At 36.3% G+C, this 19,152-nt stretch overlaps 2 protein-coding genes across 2 annotated transcripts in view; both read left to right on the top strand.

The window, feature by feature from the left end:
* The window catches only part of LOC306875011 (uncharacterized protein), a 991,916-nt gene that overhangs the window by 922,212 nt on the left and 50,552 nt on the right, over window positions 1-19,152 (top strand). The gene's annotated exons all lie outside the window — the stretch shown is intronic.
* On the top strand, window positions 10,373-14,988 carry LOC306875078 (uncharacterized protein). The gene is made up of 5 exons (XM_079425470.1): window positions 10,373-10,507; window positions 11,870-12,205; window positions 12,425-12,763; window positions 13,351-13,449; window positions 14,279-14,988. The coding sequence occupies exons 1-5, from the start codon at window positions 10,396-10,398 to the stop codon at window positions 14,293-14,295; spliced, it is 903 nt and encodes a 300-aa protein (XP_079281596.1). The 5' UTR covers window positions 10,373-10,395; the 3' UTR covers window positions 14,296-14,988.

The following is a 19,152-nucleotide window of genomic DNA, read 5'->3' as shown; positions in this document are numbered from 1 at the left end:
AACTGACAGAGTGTGTCTGCCTCCCGAACAGTAGATTGTTCCAGAGTTTTGGCGCTAAATAGGAAAATAATCTGCCGCCAGCAGTTGATTTTGATATTCTAAGTATTATCAAATGGCCAGAGTTTTGGCTTTATAAGTAATTAACAAAATCTATACGATGTTTAAGAGGGAGCCAGTGCAGTGTTGACAGAACCGGGCTAATGTGGTCATACTCCCTGGTTCTAGTAAGAACTCTAGCTGCTGCATTTTGGACCAGCTGGAGTTTGTTAATTAAGCGCGCAGAACAACCACCCAGTAAAGCATTACAATTTGTGTAATCTGTTGAAATCTGATTATGTTCTGTGTCATATTATTGCAGAAATACAGAAAATTCTAAAGGGTTCACAAACTTTCAAGCAGCACTGTATGTATACATATTCTTTATTCTTAGTAGTTATTATTATATTTCTCGTTCTTTAATTTCACTTACTCTTTAGGAGATCTGTATATCAAGTATAGTATGCACTCCTAAAGAATGAGGATAATTACCTAGAACCAGCATTTTTTTTTTTTTCTTATAATCTCTGAGAGAAGAAGCTGTCATGCTGACAGAACAAAAACTTGTGACGCTGGACCACAAAACCAGTCGCATGGGTATATTTGTAGCAATAGCTAAAAATACATTGTATGGGTCCAAATTAGCAATTTTTCTTTTATGCCAAAAATCAATAGGATATTAAGTAAAGATCGTGTTTCATGAAGATATTGTGTAAATTTCCTACCATAAATATATCAAAACTTAATTTCTGATTAGCAATATGCTTTGCTAAGAACTTCATTTTTCAAATATTGTCCTATCATAACACACCATACATCAGTGGAAAGCTTATTTTTTATATAAATATCAATTTAAAAAAACTGATCCAGGGTCACAAATTATATGACTGGTTTGAGGAAGCAAACCGTATTCCCCAACAGTACGTTCTCATAACTTTGTTCATCTTTACATTACACTGTAATGATCTTGAGAGATTTCCAACGTTTGCTCATGTTATGTTTTTACTTTTAAAAAACTTGTTCAAAATAAAACCTTGAGAACTGAGTTTATGGAACGTTGCTTTTATTGGAATAGATGCAGTCTTACTACGACAAATGACTATATGAAAAGTATTAACTGATCAATGTATACAATTCCTGAGAATTGTTTAAAAAAATGAACTGCTGCTACATAGAATATAGAAAATAAAGTACTCAAGAAATTATTACAAAAGAGCATTATAAAATAATATAAAAAATGCCATTAACCCATGGCCCATAAATGGAACCTGTGCTTATAACTTTGACTGCTAAACTTTCAAAGTATTATCAGTCCATGCCAAGCAAAAAATACACTGATAGTTAAGTCTGGCAGAGCAAAAATCCAAAACAGAATTATTTAGAATTAATGATGAATATTTGTTGAGCAGAGTGCAGCACTGTTTGAAGTTTATCAGATATCGCTAATACATCATTACAACACATTGTACAACTAACTGGAACTCTTCTTTCCAAAGTTAATCAAATGGTGAATAAGGTCTCGCTCATTCTTTAAAAGGCTCTGGTAAAAATGGTCCTTTATTTCATATCCTGCTGAAAGAACAGAGTATAGTTTTTCCATTTTTTCATTGTTTGTTGAAGCGGCTATGATGGTAGAGTATTGCTCAGTGCCAATCAGTGGGCGAAGGTCATCTATGATAAAATCCACCCTCTCGACACGCTGCATGATATTCTTCTTGTGTTTGTCCACAAACTGAGCAGCTGCAAGAAAAAGAGAATCAAATATTTTACTTTAGACACAAACTGATGCTGTGTGTGCTAAACACAACTTTCAAGAATTAATACTAAAAAAGGTTCTATGAATATAATAACGTACATTTCTTAACATATCTGATGTTGTAGGCAACAGGTCCTCTGATGGTAAAGCCAAGGTAGAAGGAGACCAGGTCTGTGTTGTACACACTGGCCGGATTGTGAGGTGAAACTTCAATTTGGTCTCTACCTCTCAAAGCAAACACCTTATGGTTTCTGATCTCCCCTTCAATACGCTGAAGACCTTCAATTGCAGCAGTCTCGGGCTTTTCAGCGAGGAGACTGGTGAACTCGGTCAGGTGAACCAGTCTCTGCAAACCTCCACCGTTCCCAAGGAAGAAGAGAGGAACAAGGTAGCGAAAGCGAAGGTATTTCTGATAGGTTCTCTCATATGACTCACGCATGTATTGGACACACACTTTAAGGTCTAGTGTGTTGCCTGTTTTCTTTGCACTATCAGGCCAAAACAGCAAAAGGACCAAAAGGTAAAACTCTGGGCTTCTGTTTTTGTTCTGTCTCTCCCAAAGTTTCTGTAATATGTCCTGGAGCTCTGGCACTGTTCTGAGTATTTCAGAGTTTGCAGACTTCTGACTCAAGATGATGCTGGCAAGAATGTAGTTTTGAGCATCACTCTCAGTTTGGGAATTCATATGAATCTCTCTCCATTGTTCTGTGATTTGCTCCAGGTCAGAAACACTTGTGATATGGCTTAAAGTGGAAAGCAGACCTGCAAAAGACCTGAAGAATTGTTCCTCTTCTTTTATATATTTTTTATAACACTCCGCGGTGTCTGTCGAAATGTACTGTGGTTCCATTTTATCAGTCTTTTCCTTTGAGTATGTTAGAAAGGTCTCAAAAAAATTGCATTTCTCCTCAATTCTTTGCCTTAAACTCGTGAGGAGAGATTGGTGTTTTCCACACTTTTCAGAGTGGATTAAATCGTGAGACTTTGTTTCCTGTCTGAGCACTTTGGACCATTCTGGGTTAATGTAGTTCAGCTTGTACAAAATAGTTTTTGCTGTCTGTATGTAGCCAAAAATCCCTCTGTAGTTAAAAACAGTAGAGATGTTAGTCACTCTGTCCTCTTGCATCCCTGGTTCTACTTCCTTTTCTGCAGTCTCTGCCTCTTCTTCAAAAGCTGTGAATGCTTGCTTTCCAATCTCTACAATGTTTCTAGAAGGTTTTGAAAGATTTTGTTTCATCAGTTGGTTTTTGTAGACTTGTCCAAGTGTGTCTCTGATAAAAGAATTATTTGGTCCCCTCCGGATAGCAGTTTTTGCCCAGGATGCAGCTCTTTTAAACTCACTTAGTTCAATGTAGTAAAAACGTGCAAGAGCTTGTGGAATAAATGGATCCTGTGGAAACTTCTTAGCTGCATGTCTGAACAGTCCCACACACATTGATTTGTTTTCTTTCTCCTTAATATCTTGGATAAGTTTGGAGAAGTGAAGAAGTTTTTCTACTTTCTCACCTTTTGGCAGAACCATTTCTCGCTTTTTTAGAAGTTTGTTCATTATTTTTAGCAAGTAAGGTTGGACTGTTTGAGGGCACAAGTGTGAGAGGAGTTTTATAGTTGTATCACTCAAGGCTACACCAGCATCAGTTAGTAACGATAGACATTCGTCAGCGATCATTGGATGTGCCATTCGAATGCATCTGTTCTTAGATTTGGCCCCTCCAGCACATGTTGAATATATGACCAGAAGACCAGCAAAGGCCCCCATTTGTTTTTCCAAAGTGGGACAGCCAGAAATGTGATTTTTCTTGTACAAGAACTCTAGGCACAAAGTCTCAGTAAGGTATGAGCCTGGGGCATATGAGTTAATCAAAGCCAAAAAAGACAGTATTTGAGCGTTGCGAGGTCTCTTTTTAGTCTTTAAAGGTTTGAGATATTCGCAGGCCTCTGTAATGTAAGTTTGGCTGAAATTCCTCTGCATTATGTTAAAGCCGTGAAATTCCTTGTATCTGTCATGTCTCTGAACAACCTCTGTATGCTTGGCATTAAAATTGTCCTGCTCTTCTTTTGAAAGACTTGTACACAACATTAGTTTCTCCTTTCCTGTTTTGTTCTTTTTTCGAAGGCAATTCAAAATGATGACCACAGGAGTGTTTGAGCAGATGTTGCTTTGTTTTATATTTTGAATCAAATTTTCTTGCAGGGAGTTCAAATGCATGTCGTCATTTTCTTCTTTCTCTTTGTTGTCCACAAATAGTAGGACTGTGTTCTGGTTTTGTGAATCCCCCGCATTAAACAGATGCATTACTTGTTGCGCAATTGCTTTTGAATCTGATATTGAATCAATAACTTGTGCACATCTGAGCTTTTTCCTCAAGTCCCAAAGAACTTGCATTGCCAGTGTGGTACCTCCACTGCCTGGTTGATGGAAGAGATTAATGCTGGAAATGCTATAGTTTATTTCTCTTTTCTTTTGTAGAAGCTCTGTTATTTTTGTGTAAATGTCCCTTTTAACAAAAGGTGTATGGTTTTTCTCAGCCCAGTAGAAGTTCAGCCATTGTGGTGGGGCTCCTCTGTAGAACTCTGCTTCCTTCTCCAAGACGAGCTTAGGATCTTCACCTTCAAACATATTTCCCCAAACAACATCAAGACTTGAGAGTTTATCTCTTACTCCAGTCTGGAGTGGAATCTGAGCACCATCTTTGTTTGGGACTGCGTAATACTCCATTTGAATGACAGTTATAGATGAAACCTTGACAGATTTTTCCCACACACATGGACTTTTCCTAATTTTGTATTTGGAAAAAAAAAGAAGAAGAAGAAATAGTTTTATATCTTTCAAAATAGAAAAGACTCACTATATCTCATAGAACTATTCACAAAGCAATTAATAAGGATTCTGTGATATATGTATAATTTCATTCTTTAAATGCAAGATATTTAAAGTGCACCCAAAGTGTACCTGCAATAGTTCCACTTTAACACAATCATTCAGTATATCTTCAATTGGACCTCAGCACTACTTCTACACAATTAAAATGCATTAAGCACAGAATTAGTTTTTCCAATTTAGCAGACTTGAAGTATACCAGTTTAGTATACCAAAAGTTGCATTTTTTATTAAAGCAAAGTTATATTTTTTGTTAAAGGTGCAGTGTGTAGATTTTAGTGGCATCTAGCTGTTGAGGTTGTGAATTGCAACCAATGGCTCAGTTCCCCGCTCACCCTTTAGAGAAGCTACGGTGGCCCATACAGGGCTAATGCGGTCGTCTGAAACTGCAGAGCAATGAAGTTTCTTTATAAAGGTAAATTAAGGAATTAAATTTACTTAATTATTCAATAAATTGATGTCATTGCGAATATTATGGTTACTTGTTCATCTGTCAGGGTTCTGTCGTGTGTCATGTGTTCCTGCCCCTTGTGTCCATATTTGGTTTGTTTCCTGTCCTTGTTAAGTGTCATCATTAGTTAATTCTTGTCCAGCCATGTTCGTCTCGTTATCTATGATTATCCCTTGTATATTAGTCCTGTCTGTTCAGTTAGATTTCGTCTGGTCTACTCGTTACTCCCCGGTGTTCCTGTTGATGTTTGCCTTGCCTTGCCTTGCCTTGCCTTGCCTTGCCTTGCCTTGCCTTGCCTTGCCTTGCCTTGCCTTGCCTTGCCTTGCCTTGCCTTGCCTTGCCTTGCTGTCATGATTCAAGTCTGTTATTTGAAGTTATATCCTCGTCTGCGTGTTCCTGGTTCCTCCCTCGTGTGTGCACCGTGACATCATCCTTGTGTCAGTGTTTTTTCGCAAGAACAAAAAAACGAAACACGATTGACGATAAACGCTCTGTAGAGCAGTTTGTCCGTTTAGGGCTACTGTAGAAACATGGTGGCGACTTCCATGTAAGGGGACCCGCGGTGTATGTAGATATAAATTGCTCAATCTGAGGTATTAAAAACATAACGGTTCATTAAGTAAGGTCTTTATACTTCTCTGAAAATGTAGTTATGTATATTGTATTGCATTTCTGTCTATAGATCATCCTAAATATTACACAGTGCACCTTTAAATACACAACTTTGTAAATGCATTGGTAGTATTGTTAGCATGAAATAAATGTATTTCAAATACCTTTTAGGTATTAATACATACTCTTTAGGTACTAATATGTACCTTTAAGGTACCGATATGGACCCTTTAGGTACAACAGTGTACCGTTTGAAAAGGGTGTGCCACCTCACCCCATATTTTGTTCTCTTCTGCTTCACAAGCATGTATAGTTTAAACAGACCCAGTGTGTTTGTTTTATGACTGCTCGTGGTTACAGTGGAGGAGCTAGATTTTCAGTTAATAACAAATTATATTTTAAAATTATCTTATCTCACATAAAGCTATTGTAGGACCTCAGAGGACTTAAATTATATCAGATATAAAATACATCAGACATGCCAAACCACTTAAAACTGCTTAATGGGGCTTAATATGCTAAAACAATGATCACGGAAAACCAAATATCTCTTCAAAATTTTGGAGGAAGAGTCTCTGTTATCCACTGTTTGTCCCTTTGGATCGTATATGTTAAAGTTGTAAATGTTCTATAGCTGTAATATAAGCTTATTTTCTATTAAAATACCTGGAGGTGAGAAGAAAAGAAAAATTCTGTTACACTCAACATTACTTGATCTATTCCACTACCTTAATTTCAGTTATGTGTAAAATTAGTTATACACAACTGTGTTGTAGTCACCTAAAACAGCCCAGAAAATTAGCCCCAAAATTCTGATTGCAGTGTTGGCCCACATCTGGCCCGCATGGATTTCACATGGGCCAGATGTGGCTGGATCTGGGCCAAAACTATGTTGCTGTCTGGGTTATTTTTCTGTAGTTTGTCATTAACATTTTCTTGTGTGCTAATGTTAACCTAAACATGTTGATGAGGCAGATTATCAAATTCTTGACATCAAAAATTGGATTTAAACTATAGTAAAAAGTCATAATTCTTGATATCTGTAATTTTCACTAGTTAAATATCACAACGATTCACCGTTCAAATGCAATTAGAGATATCAATAATTCATTTACTAGTTGAAATTCCAATTTCACATATCAGAAATTTAATTTTTACTAGTAAAAATCATCATTTTTGACACCAATAATTACATGGTTGCTAGTGCAAATGTCTATTCTTAATATCCATAATTAAATTTCTGATAGCTAATGTGATTGTTGCTAGTAAAGCCTATTTTACACGTACAGGGTGAGGGTCAGCGTACTATGGGCTTTGCATGAATTTTGTCATCAGAGTAGTAAGCAAGTACTTGATATCAAGAATTACATTTTCCCTGGCTGAAATATGAATTCTTGATTTCATTTATTCAATAAATCAACTGAATATTCTTATATTTAAGTAATTATTGGCTGCTGTTTATCTCGACTTTTCACTTTTAAGAAACTCATTTTTGATGTCTGTAATTAAATTTGAATGGCAGATCATTGTGATATTTAACAAGTGAAAACACGGCTTCAAATATAGAGAAAAATACAAAAATAATATTTTCTACTGGTCGAGATTTATTTATTGATATCAAGAATTCATGTCTACGAGTGGAAATGAAATTCCTGATATCAAGAATTACCAATGTTACTAGTAAAAATGTAATTCCTTATATCTTGCAACAATAATAATTTTAACTAGTGAAAACTGAATTGTTGATATTAAAACTTCATATCCTAAGAATGAATAAAGTCAGTTTGGCTTGCCACACCATTAACGGTTGCTAGGGTGTGCTTGGTGTTAGTGACTTCATTGTTAAGGAAACAAGGAAACAATGTCATAAATTAACTCCATACACACCTTTGTACACCTCAATGATCTTAATAGGTGCCAAACTAAATGTGAGGTAGTACAAAAAAAAACAAACAAAAAAAAAAGTTTCATTAATTAACTGTAATCATTGATTATAATTAATTAACCCTTCAAAAATCCAACAAACATGCAAACAATCCCAGGTAGCAAAACCTTCATATGGTGGTTTGTTTCATTTTTGAGGTGATGTTTTGATAATCACAATTAATACATTTTCTCTGAAAATGAAAGTAAGGAAGCAATTATTCCCTTTACAAAGTAAAACAAACCTAATGAAAACAATAGCTACTAGCACCTGTGTTTTGGCATCCACCCTTGTGGCAAAACACTAATGTGTGCTCTGATCATTATACAGTCATGCAGTAATATGTAAAATTACATGTTTGGTTACATTTCAAATACAATTAGTGATATTCTTTGCACTATTGATTAAATATAGAATACATGCTATGTTAAATACACTTTCAGCAACACTCAACAAAAAAATCATAAATAGTCTTACCTTTCTGTTAAGAATCAAAATGTAGGCAACAGTTAAAGGAAGCACATGCGATTTTATAGCAATAAAAAAGGACTGCCCCCTATTGTCATTAACTGGTTAAACCTGAAGTTATTAGTGTTTGTGTAATGGTTGGGTGGGTGACAATGAAAAGCATGAAACGAAACATAAGCTTATAAAAAGAAACTAAAACCCTGCATTCCTTTCTATTTCCATTTCCAGATAAATAATGACACAGAGTAGTAAAAACTGTGATTCACCAAGAACCAAGAAATATGGCATATTCTTAGTATATAATGCAACAAGGCACACACATATATATATAATATATATATATATATACACACGGTATCTCACAGAAGTGAGTACACCCCTCACATTTTTTGCTAATATTTTATTATATATTTTCATGTGACAACACTGAAGAAATGACGCTTTGCTACAATGTAAAGTAGTGAGTGTACAGCTTGTATAACAGTGTAAATTTGCTGTCCCCTCAAAATAACAACACAGCCATTAATGTTTAAACCGCTGGCCACAAAAGTGAGTACACCCCTAAGTGAAAATGCCCAAATTGGGCCCAATAAGCCATTTTCGCTCCCCGGTGTCATGTGACTCGTTAGTGTTACAAGGTCTCAGGTGTGAATGGGGAGCAGGTGTGTTAAATTTGGTGTTATAGCTCTCACTCTCTCATACTGGTCACTGGAAGTTCAGCATGGCACCACATGGCAAATAACTCTCTGAGGATCTGAAAAAAAGAATTGTTTCTCTACATAAAGATGGCGTAGGTGAGCATTTGTGTTTATAAAGCATATACACTTTTTATTTTTTTTTAAATGACCGATCGTTTTGCTAGATAAGACCCTTATTCATCGTCTGGTATTGTTTATAGCCCTTTGAAGCTGCACTGAAATTGTAATTTTGACTTTCAACCGTTTGGAGTCCATTGAAACTAACTATATGGAGAAAATTCCTGTAATGTTTTAATCAAAAACCTTAATTTCTTTTCGACTGAAGGAAGAAATACATAAACATCTTGGATGACATGGGGGTGAGTAAATCTTTATAAAATACCTCTTTAATATTCATTAATATTGTCCTTTTTTCTTAAACAACAGTGTCATGTCTTTTCTGTGCTGTATGCGTTTCTTTGTTTTCAGCAGGATGGATTATGATTGGAGAGTGGAGTGACGACCAGACTGATTGAGCTTGCCATTCCTGTAAGTAGTGGAGTGATGAAGAAGCTGGTTAGCGGGGCTACTGGAATGGCAGAGCGCTGGACCTGATGCAGTGATGGTAAGGCTGTAAGAATAAAGAATAGAATATTTTCTCAAATTAATCAGAAACGCACCGTCTGGGGCAAACGTCACCACAAAAAAAGCAGCACATTTTTCTAATTTTCTGGTAGGCTATTATATTATGAACAACATATAATGTGAAACTGTGCAAATTATTTAAACAAGGGGCCAAAGGAAAAAAACAGGCAGAAGTGACCATTTATACCAGTTGAAGATGAAGCCACATTAGTCGGTAAGACATTTGTTGGAGCACCGGTCAGACCAAGCTCCTCCATGGCAACGATCAAGGTGTTTGATGGTAGCCTGCTTGTCTGGGTTCCTGCGCGTTTAGGTGTGAAAGGAAATGAAGAGGTAGATCTTTTAGCAAAACAATGTTTCAAATCCCAACCAATAGATTTACAGGTAAAGCTGAAGCCAAGACTATAAAAAAGGTACATACACAAAATCTATGGCAGGAATACTGGGATATTAATAATACAGAAAGACATAATATTCAAAGCAAAGTCAGTGTAGGAAGAGAAATGGGTAAAAATCTGAGGGAGGAAACAGTCATTACTCGTCTCAGAATAGGGCATACAGGACTCAATAAGACTCTGCATTTAAAGGTAAACACACAAACCTGAATCAGTAAAACATATAATAATAGAATGGCATGCATATGAAAATAAGAGAATAATATTAAAATAAGTATTTGAAAATTATGAACTAAAATTTACTTTGGAAAATATACTTGGAAAAGCACTAATGAAAACACATGTACAGTTAATTTAATATCTGAAAGAGACGAATATGAAGATAATAGAATAGGATTTATGTATTTATAATAATTGTTCATTTTTTTTTCTTTCTCCTGTTATCTTTCTCAGTCAGACTTTTGTTCCACACCGATGTCCAGCAGGTGGCGGTAAGCAACTATTAGCTGGTTTGCCAACCGCCAAAAACGCTTAAGAAGAAGATGAATGAATGAAATTGAAATTAAAACCGGTTTTTGTAATATTACTATTTTTACTTTGTAAAAAAAAAATGACTCTCCGATCTATTCTGATCTCAGGGTTCTTGTTTATACTCGCACACGGTAAGACATTTTATGTTACAATCTCTGTTCTTGTCAGCTTCAGTTTAAACAAAGAGCACCCATGCTTTACACGTGTCGCTTTGAATAAAAGCTTCTGCCAAATAAATAATAGCCAAGAAATTAACATAAAACCAAAAGTTACTATGTTTTCAAAGTACCAATATTTAAAAATAAAATAAATATTTTGTAATTAGCCTATTCCATGGAAACACTTAAGAAAATGGTGCTATATTGTTTATAATATTCGTGATGGTAAATTATTTATTGTGAATTTGTGAAAATACTTGGCTGTTCTGGGAAAGCAGCTAATATGTGAAGTATGGCTGAATGTGAAGGCTAAATAAATCAATGATGAACTTAAGCTGTTGTTTTTTTGGCTCATGGGCCACTCCATGATTGCAGTCGTGTCTCTCTACACCGTTGACATCTGTAATAAATCATTTTGGCGCGGTATTAAGGTCTGTTGAGACCAAGAGTGATAAAGATAATATAAATACAGTGAACAATAAATGTATCTTTATTATAGTCTCGCGCGCTACAGTTTCCACGTGACTGCTGCTTAGTGCTTACGTTGCGCAAAGACACCAAAGGAAAAACGGATCATTTGGGCTGCATGAGATCCTTCAAAGACGAGAGGAGTTGGGAATCAGTCACTCTGTTTAGACAGTTATCGTCTTTTAAATATCAATTTTATTCATACTTGTGTACGAGTCCGTTTCAGTTTTTGTTGTTCTTGTTGCATTTACACGATTTAACCAGTAGTTTAGCACGTTTCGAGTACCTGTGGCTGATTACACTCACAGGTGTTTCCCATTGACTCTGAACTATTTAAACTGTTCTCCCAGCTTCCTCTTTGCGAAGTGTTGTCTTGCCATGCAAACATTTCTGAGCGTTTATTCCGTGTGTGATTCCCCGTGTATGACCTGGACTCATCCTGTGTGTTTGCCGCCTGCCCTGAGCTTCAGCCTGAACTTTGACTTTGATGCCTTACCTACGTTGTGTTTGAAGCCCGTGATTGAACTCTACTGTTTGACTTGCATTCCGTTTTAATAAAGCTGCACATCCTATCGTCACTGACTCCTCGTTAGAGAAGCAGGTTGAAAATTAACTTTGCAGGATAGTGGGTCCCAGTGAACAGGGTTGAAGACCTCTAGTATATGCCATGCCTCCAAGACATCTTATTCGTTTTTGTTAAGAAATATGTTTTAGGGCTGTCTTACTGTTGTTGTGCAACAACGTTTTTTCACACGTTTAATGTTTATATACCGGTTTGAAGGTTTATTCACCATGACATCCCTATCTCATTATACTTTCCTGGTGAATAATTTTGTTTGATTTATAATTAACTGATTTCTTCTCCAGGTGTTTTCAGTGTTGGGACTGATGGACTGTCAGCATTTGTGATGGATGGAGATTCAGTCACTCTACACACTGATGTTGAAACAAAACAACAAGAAGATATAAAATGGTATTTTAATGACACTAGAATAGCTCAAATCAGTGGAGATCTCACTGATATCTGTACAGATGTTCAGTGTAATGAAGGTACTGAGAGATTCAAAGGCAGACTGAAGCTGGATCATCAGACTGGATCTCTGACCATCAGAGACATCACAAACACAGACTCTGGACTTTATGAATTAAAAATCATCAGCATCAGATTCAGCAGCGAAAAGACCTTCAATGTTACCACTCATGGTGAGTCATAATGAATAAACCTGTTTAAAAGCAGGTTTAGATCACATTAATGTTAGCCTTTCTGTTTGAATGAGGAATTGATGTGAAATAAGTTAATACAATGTTATCAAAACGGAGATACATGTTGCTTTTCAAAGAGCATGATTAATCACTTTCAGATCCAGAGTTTGTTTCATGCCTTGGCATGAAGATCCTTCAGCAGCTGTTGGTTTGTTTCAGATGTTCCTGCAGCTGAAAGAGATGAAATGAAGAGAAAGTCAGTAAAGGAGGGAGAATCTGTCACTTTAGATCCTGGTGAAATGGAAAACCTGAATTATTTGATGGCATGGCATTTCAATGACATTTGCATCGCTGAAATCAATGAAGAACCCAGAATGATTTGTACAGATGTTCAGAGTAAAGATGGCGACGAGAGATTCAAAAACAGACTGAAGCTGGATCATCAGACTGGATCTCTGACCATCATGAACATCACAAACACAGACTCTGGAGTTTATAAACTACAGATTCACAGCAGCAGGTTCAGCATCATAAGGAGCTTCAGTGTTACTGTCACTGGTGTGTATCATTTAATTTACACCTTTAGTTCCCTTGGGATGGATAGATAGATATATATATATATATATATATATATATATATATATATATATATATATATATATATATATATATAATTATTATTTTTTTTTATTTTTTTTTTTAAATCGTTTTTTTTATTATGGAATTTCTTCATTGTTTCATTGTGTTTGAAAAAGTGAGCTTTGATTCGGGTATTACGTAGGGCTGCAAAGGGGTGGAAAATTTAGAAAGTTTCCAAAAAATGCTGAGAAATTTCTGGAATTTTTCTGAAATTTACCAGAAATTGTCACCTCTTTGCAACCCTACTTTTAAACTATTATTTAGATCATCACCTTCACATCAAGTGATTTATGTTAACATCACTGATGTTTTTCTGACAGCTCAATGATGTGATGCTATATTAGCTGCTGTTCTTCCAACAAAAAAACAGAACTTAACAACTTATCAGTTAAAGCAATATCATACAGCTGATGACTAAAGTAGGACAGTGTAAATACTTGAGACATTTGTAAAATGTATTAATTTGCTCTCTAGTAATAATGACTTAATTATGGTTTCGGTTTCAGTTTCAGGTCTGTCTTCAGGTACAATAGCAGGAATATGTGTTGCTGTTGGTGTCCTGCTGCTGACTGCATCTGTTTGTTTTTGTAGAGTAAAAGGGAAAGGTGAGTATTACATTAGTGATGGGAAGTCTGATTTTTACTTTTTCCTGTGAAATGGTTCTATCAGACAGCTTGTTTCAAAAACTCAGTTCAAGAAAGTCACATCAATACTAGGGATGTACCAATTGTTTTTGTGCCTCAATTTGGGTAATTTATTATCCAATCTGTCCTGATCTGATACTTTGAAGTACTTTGTCGTTATTCTAATCAGTTTCACCCTCAGTTGAAGTCATTGGTTCCAATACATTTTATGTTATACTTTCTGCTGTTCATCATTTAAAAAAAAAAAAACACAACCTTTTATGCATTGTGAACTAGTCATTGATATATTATACATACAGATGAATGAACAAGATGGATTTTTTTAAAACCATTACTGTAATCAACCAAAGTAAGATCTGTTCAGATCTGCAAGTTGGCAACATGTTTGTGTGATTTATGTGGTTTGATTCAGAAATCATTACATTGAAACGCCAATCATATTAACTCATCAGGAAAGCACTGTTCTTACTAAACAATGGTTTGGATAAATTTGTATTATATAATTTAAAAAGTTTAATTAAATCATTATGATAATTATATTTTGTTATTATATGAAAAAAGCTCAAGGGTGCCAATATTTTTGGCAACAACTGTATATTACTGTAGTACAGAAGATTTGAGTTTAATGCAGTTTATCAGATTCACTAATATTTAGGAAAAGGGAAAAGAACACCATATATTCTGCAAACATAAAAACAAATACAATTACAGGTCCTAGTCTATTTTTGTGTAAGCAACTTGTTAGTCCTGTTCATGTCTTTTACCTTCCGTGAATTTTTTTTTTTTTTAGGCAAATGGTGTTTATGATTTGTCGTCTAATCGGAGTGGGATTCCACTGATGGGTGATGCTAATGAGAGGTCCTCTAATCACACTGATGATCAAGAAGAACACTACCAATGGCTCATCCTCTAATCACATGGAGACTGAGCCTGAGGCTGCCAGTGAGATTTAATATTACTAATTATTTTGATACTTTAATGGAAGAGAGGATAGGGTACAGAGAGATCTATTGTTCAGTGAAATAGTCTCATCATACCAAGATTTTAGCAGTCAGTGCCAATAGTGTAACTCTCTTCACGACTACACAGACACAGTTATGGTTCTTTAAAATGGACGTTTAATTCTTAGGGTCATCCTCTATATGCCTCACACCTTTCACTACATGAGAACTGTATTCGTCAATGAGCATAATACAAACCCATCAGAAATTATACAACACATAGTCTTGCAATACAAGTGAAACGAATACCTCTTTGGCTGTTTGTCATGAAAGGAGGTCCTTGAGTTTTATGAACATCCTCTTTAATGTCCTTTTGACTTGTGACAACACTGATTTTAAACTTAAGCATATTTTAACATAGCAGAGCCTTGTGATGCATCTGCTCATCAAATCCATTGAAGTGATGCATTCTCACGCTTTGTTTTAAAGAACTCCAAATTAATTTACATTTTAAATTGCGCCTAAAATGTATTATACACAAAGTTAAAGATTTAATTACAAAAGAAATATGAAACAAATACACAGAACATCAACACAACATTACTTACACTCCCACCATTTACTTGAAATTAGTAATTTTCCTTTAAACAAATATATTGAAATAAAATTAACAACAATCAAATTTCAGGTGTACATGAGAGTAACTGTGTCATGTGCCTGACTTAATTGACCTCGATTAAAGTAAATGCCTTGTAAATAGGCATTTCCTAGTAAACTGATCTAGTGTGTGGCTTTCCTTTAACAATTGTAGTGTTACTGAGTAGTTGCTTCAGCTTTCACACTATGCCGTCGGCGCTAGGGTAAGTTTCCACTATCCTGGGACGCTTCCATTCATTTCTTTGAGCCCAATTATCTTGTATTATCACAGTCATTTATTTGTGAATTTACTGATGTTCTTTGCCATTTCTTGTGTTGTCAGAGATTTAATAGATATTCACATTTCCATCTCTGCCAGAAGTCATTTGCCGCACTCTTCTCCACCTCTTATGCAGATAGAGGTCGTCTTTGCTAAAAATTTGCAACTGATTGCTTGAAGACGTTCTTGATCCTTCCTCTTGAGCAAGTCAGTAAACTCTTTTCTAGCACCCATGGGAAGTGTTCCTTGATCGAATCAAAATTGGAGTACAGGTCCTCTGATAGCTATAAACACTTGCGTTCACGAAAGTGTCTGTTATCAGGTCATCTAGTGTCTCTATGTACCACTCTAGAGCACAAGCAAGTAAACGGCAATCCATATAATTTTAAGTGAAGGGGCCAAAACAATCTATACCACGGTACGTAAAGGGAGGGAATTCCTCAGTTCTTTCTTTTGGCAGATCTGCCATTCATTGAACCTCTGTATTTCTTCTGTATCTTCTACATTTTACACACTTGGAGATGTGTGAGGAAACCACACTTCCACATCCTAAGATCCATATTCCATTTGCACATAACTCATTTATGGGCATGCCTCTTCCTTGGTCACGCTCATGATAATGTTTTACGATTGAGACTGACAAATGAGATTTCTTTGTTTTGCAGGATGCTTTGTCATGATGCAAGGTGGATTGTGGTAGATATCCTCCCACCCTGAGGACACCATTTTTGTCCAAGAAAGCATTTAACTGACTTAACTTGTCGAGGTTGTTCGGGATGCCATCTTTTTGGAGTTTGATCTTTTGAATATCTTTATCAAAGGCCTCTCTCTTCTTGAACAAGTTTGATGCTGATTTCTGCTTCCTTCCCTTCTCCAAGACCAGTTGCTTCATTTGTTCTTGGTTGAACTCCCTTGAATTCTGACAAACCTCTTTAGCTTGGCAAAAGCCCTCACTCTTTGAGACCAGTCAGAAAATTTTGTGAAATGGTTTACCTGTGAATTCACTTTTTTTCATCTTGATTGTGTGAATGTGGGCCTTGCGAAGCTGAGGGTCGGTCATTTCCATTTCTCCCACCGTTTTCTCTTAATGTGATAAATCTCTCTGCCACAAAGTCGGGCCCTTTCTGCCAGTTTGACTCTTTCAGTTGAATTGCACTAAGCTTTCTAGAGGCATGGTCAGCAGGGTTGTTTTCCAAACTGACATGTCGCCACGGTTCAGGGCATGTGCTAGACCTTATGCATTGAATTCAGTTGGCTACGGATGTGTGAAATCTCTTGACATCGTTGTTCACATAGCCAAGGACTACTCTACAGTCAGTCCAGTAATACACTTGCAAGTCAATCTCAAATTCCAAATTTACAAAAGTTGGAACAGCCGGGGGATGAAGCTGCCCCAAAAAGGTGTACCGTCATTCTGTACACTGAAGGTTCGGTATCCAGATTGCCGTCATTCCACCAGAGAAATCTTAGACTGTCTTGGTGTTCCCTTGCAACGTGAAATTGATTAAACATTCTTTCATTGTTCCACAATATGGCTATTGGACCCTTTCTAAAATGACACAGCACTCCAACCAATGTGTTGGTCAGGTCTGGACCAGTCAAGAGGTGACCATTCAGAGAGGTTTCATGGAAGTGTGCTGAACAATCAAAACCACAAGGATCTTCCCTGATTTGGGGTGGTAGACTCCATGGTGCGGAATATCAAGTTCAGACCTTGGAACCCTTTCAGCATCTCGAGTTATGTCATTAATGAAATGGACACGATCCACAAAATACTTATCTATTCACAGTTGCCACTCCAATGAGGTGAGTCTATGATAAGAGTGGCCATCTTCCTTTTTGCCTTATACCTTCCTTTGGACATAAAGAGAATGTCTTCCTGAGAAACTGGATTAACATCTGCACTGTGTTCTGTGAAGTCTAATTCAAGTGCCTTTAATGATGTCTGTAGAAATGACTTCCTTAAGAGTCCGGCAAACAAAGTGCACTGCCTTTATTTCAAACGATGACTTCACTGCAGGCACCACTTGTCTGTATCCACTTGTTGTATCCTCTCGACTGTAGATTTGCCAGTTTCTGACAGGGTATGACAGTTACTCTTGCCGACATTGTGGATAGCTGCCGATGGACATTCTCATTGTTAGTATTTAACTCTTGAACTACTTAATCTAGAATAAAGGTTGTGCCACTCTGTGTTGTCTAAGAGTGCATAGACAAGGACTTCTTGATCTGGCTCTTTGATACGTTGAAACTTCTTTAAACGTGTCATCATGCAAACATGTAGGATGTTTCTTCTGACACTTTTCACATATGCTCTTATTATCACACCTTCTTGAATGATTCCCAGTCTGCAAGCATCCAAAGCAAAGTCGCTCTGAACATACAAACTTGACACGGTCTTCTCAATTAACTTTCTACACTTGGGTAAGACATGTTCTAGTCTTGTGCAAAAGGTGCATGATGAGATGGTTCTCTGTGACACGTTGGTGTACAGTGTTTTTGCTTGTTTGGTTTCCTGCTCCCCACACTACTAAGCGCCTGTACTGAAGATATAGGATTGCAAGCGAGATCTACTTCCTTTGATAGAAAGTCTACAAACTCTTTGAATTGTGGGTAATTAATTACAAAATAATTGGTTATGAAACAAATACACAACATCTACATAACAGCACTTACAAATACCAAGTGAAATTTCACCTCAACGGTTGTTTGAACACTGAGGACAAGAACTAATTTGATATTACACATTTAAATAATAAATGAAAGCATGTGAAGCTGCTAAGGTGACTCACACAGGAACAAGTTTTTGTTCCTTTTCATTTACAGTAACATGTTGTCAAAGTTATTTCGATACATATCGATACTAAACTATTTGAAGCTAAATATTGCAATTCTGCGGTATACTGGTACCAACCGTGATTTCATTCGCACTGCAATTTTATATGTACATTATCCACTCTTTTCAGTGACTCTGTGCAGCTCGGCTCACAGTGAACGCTGCACATTTTTATCTTGCCATTTAAAACATTCACGCCCTTGCGCATAAACGCATAAATGTCAGTTATGTGAAAATACCTGTCTTGGTGTGAATATCCTCGTAAACAGTCACTGGCCCGGTTTCACAGACAGGGCTTAGACTAAGCCAGGATTAGGCCACTGTTCAATTAGGACAATTTTGTCATTTTTATAAACGTGCCTTTCAGTCAATGCAAGTTTCTTTCAGTTGAAACGGCTCCGTTGCATTTTAGTCTAGGACTAGGCTTAAACCTTGTTTGTGAAACCGGGCGACTATGTCTTAAAGGAACATAAACAGCAGAGTAAGAAATCCTCATTATTATATCCATTTGGTCTTTAAGTGATGTGTCATTTAATGTTATTCAAACAACGAGAGAGAGAGACAAATCACTGTTAGACTTTTGAAGCTTTTTGAAACTTTCTTTTAGAATTGGAAGCACTGTTTTTTCTTGATCTGTTGTATTTATAGTGCCATTGGTTTTAAGTGGTTTGTTATTGTTACTTGACTTCACTTGACTTACATTTGATAACATTGGATAATGTGTTTTGTGATTTTGTATAAATGCAATTTTAAAATGTATAATTTTCTGTAATGTGTAAATTGGAATTGAGCCATGCTTGAGGGTTTAACTCTGTGCAAATGAAGTGGACTGAGACACTATCACAAAAAGTGCACCAGATTGACTTGCACTGAAGTGTAAAATAACAAAGATGTCATACATTTCAGACTGTATGCCCTTAATGCTGCAGCAATTTTTCCGTGGTATGAACTTTTTTTTTTTTTTTTTTTTT

Source organism: Barbus barbus (assembly GCF_936440315.1).
Source record: "Barbus barbus genome assembly, chromosome: 9".
NCBI lineage: Eukaryota > Metazoa > Chordata > Actinopteri > Cypriniformes > Cyprinidae > Barbus > Barbus barbus.
The sequence above is the reverse complement of the archived record's forward strand: the minus strand, read 5'-3'. Positions and strand labels throughout refer to the sequence as shown.

Bases quoted from the DNA above. Each gene is read 5' to 3' on its own strand.
- LOC306875078 (XM_079425470.1), top strand. From the start codon at position 10,396: ATGAAATTGAAATTAAAACCGGTTTTTGTAATATTACTATTTTTACTT. The intron at 12,206-12,424 runs GTGAGTCATAAT...GGTTTGTTTCAG, and splicing joins CTTCAATGTTACCACTCATG to ATGTTCCTGCAGCTGAAAGA. The intron at 12,764-13,350 runs GTGTGTATCATT...TTTCGGTTTCAG, and splicing joins CTTCAGTGTTACTGTCACTG to TTTCAGGTCTGTCTTCAGGT.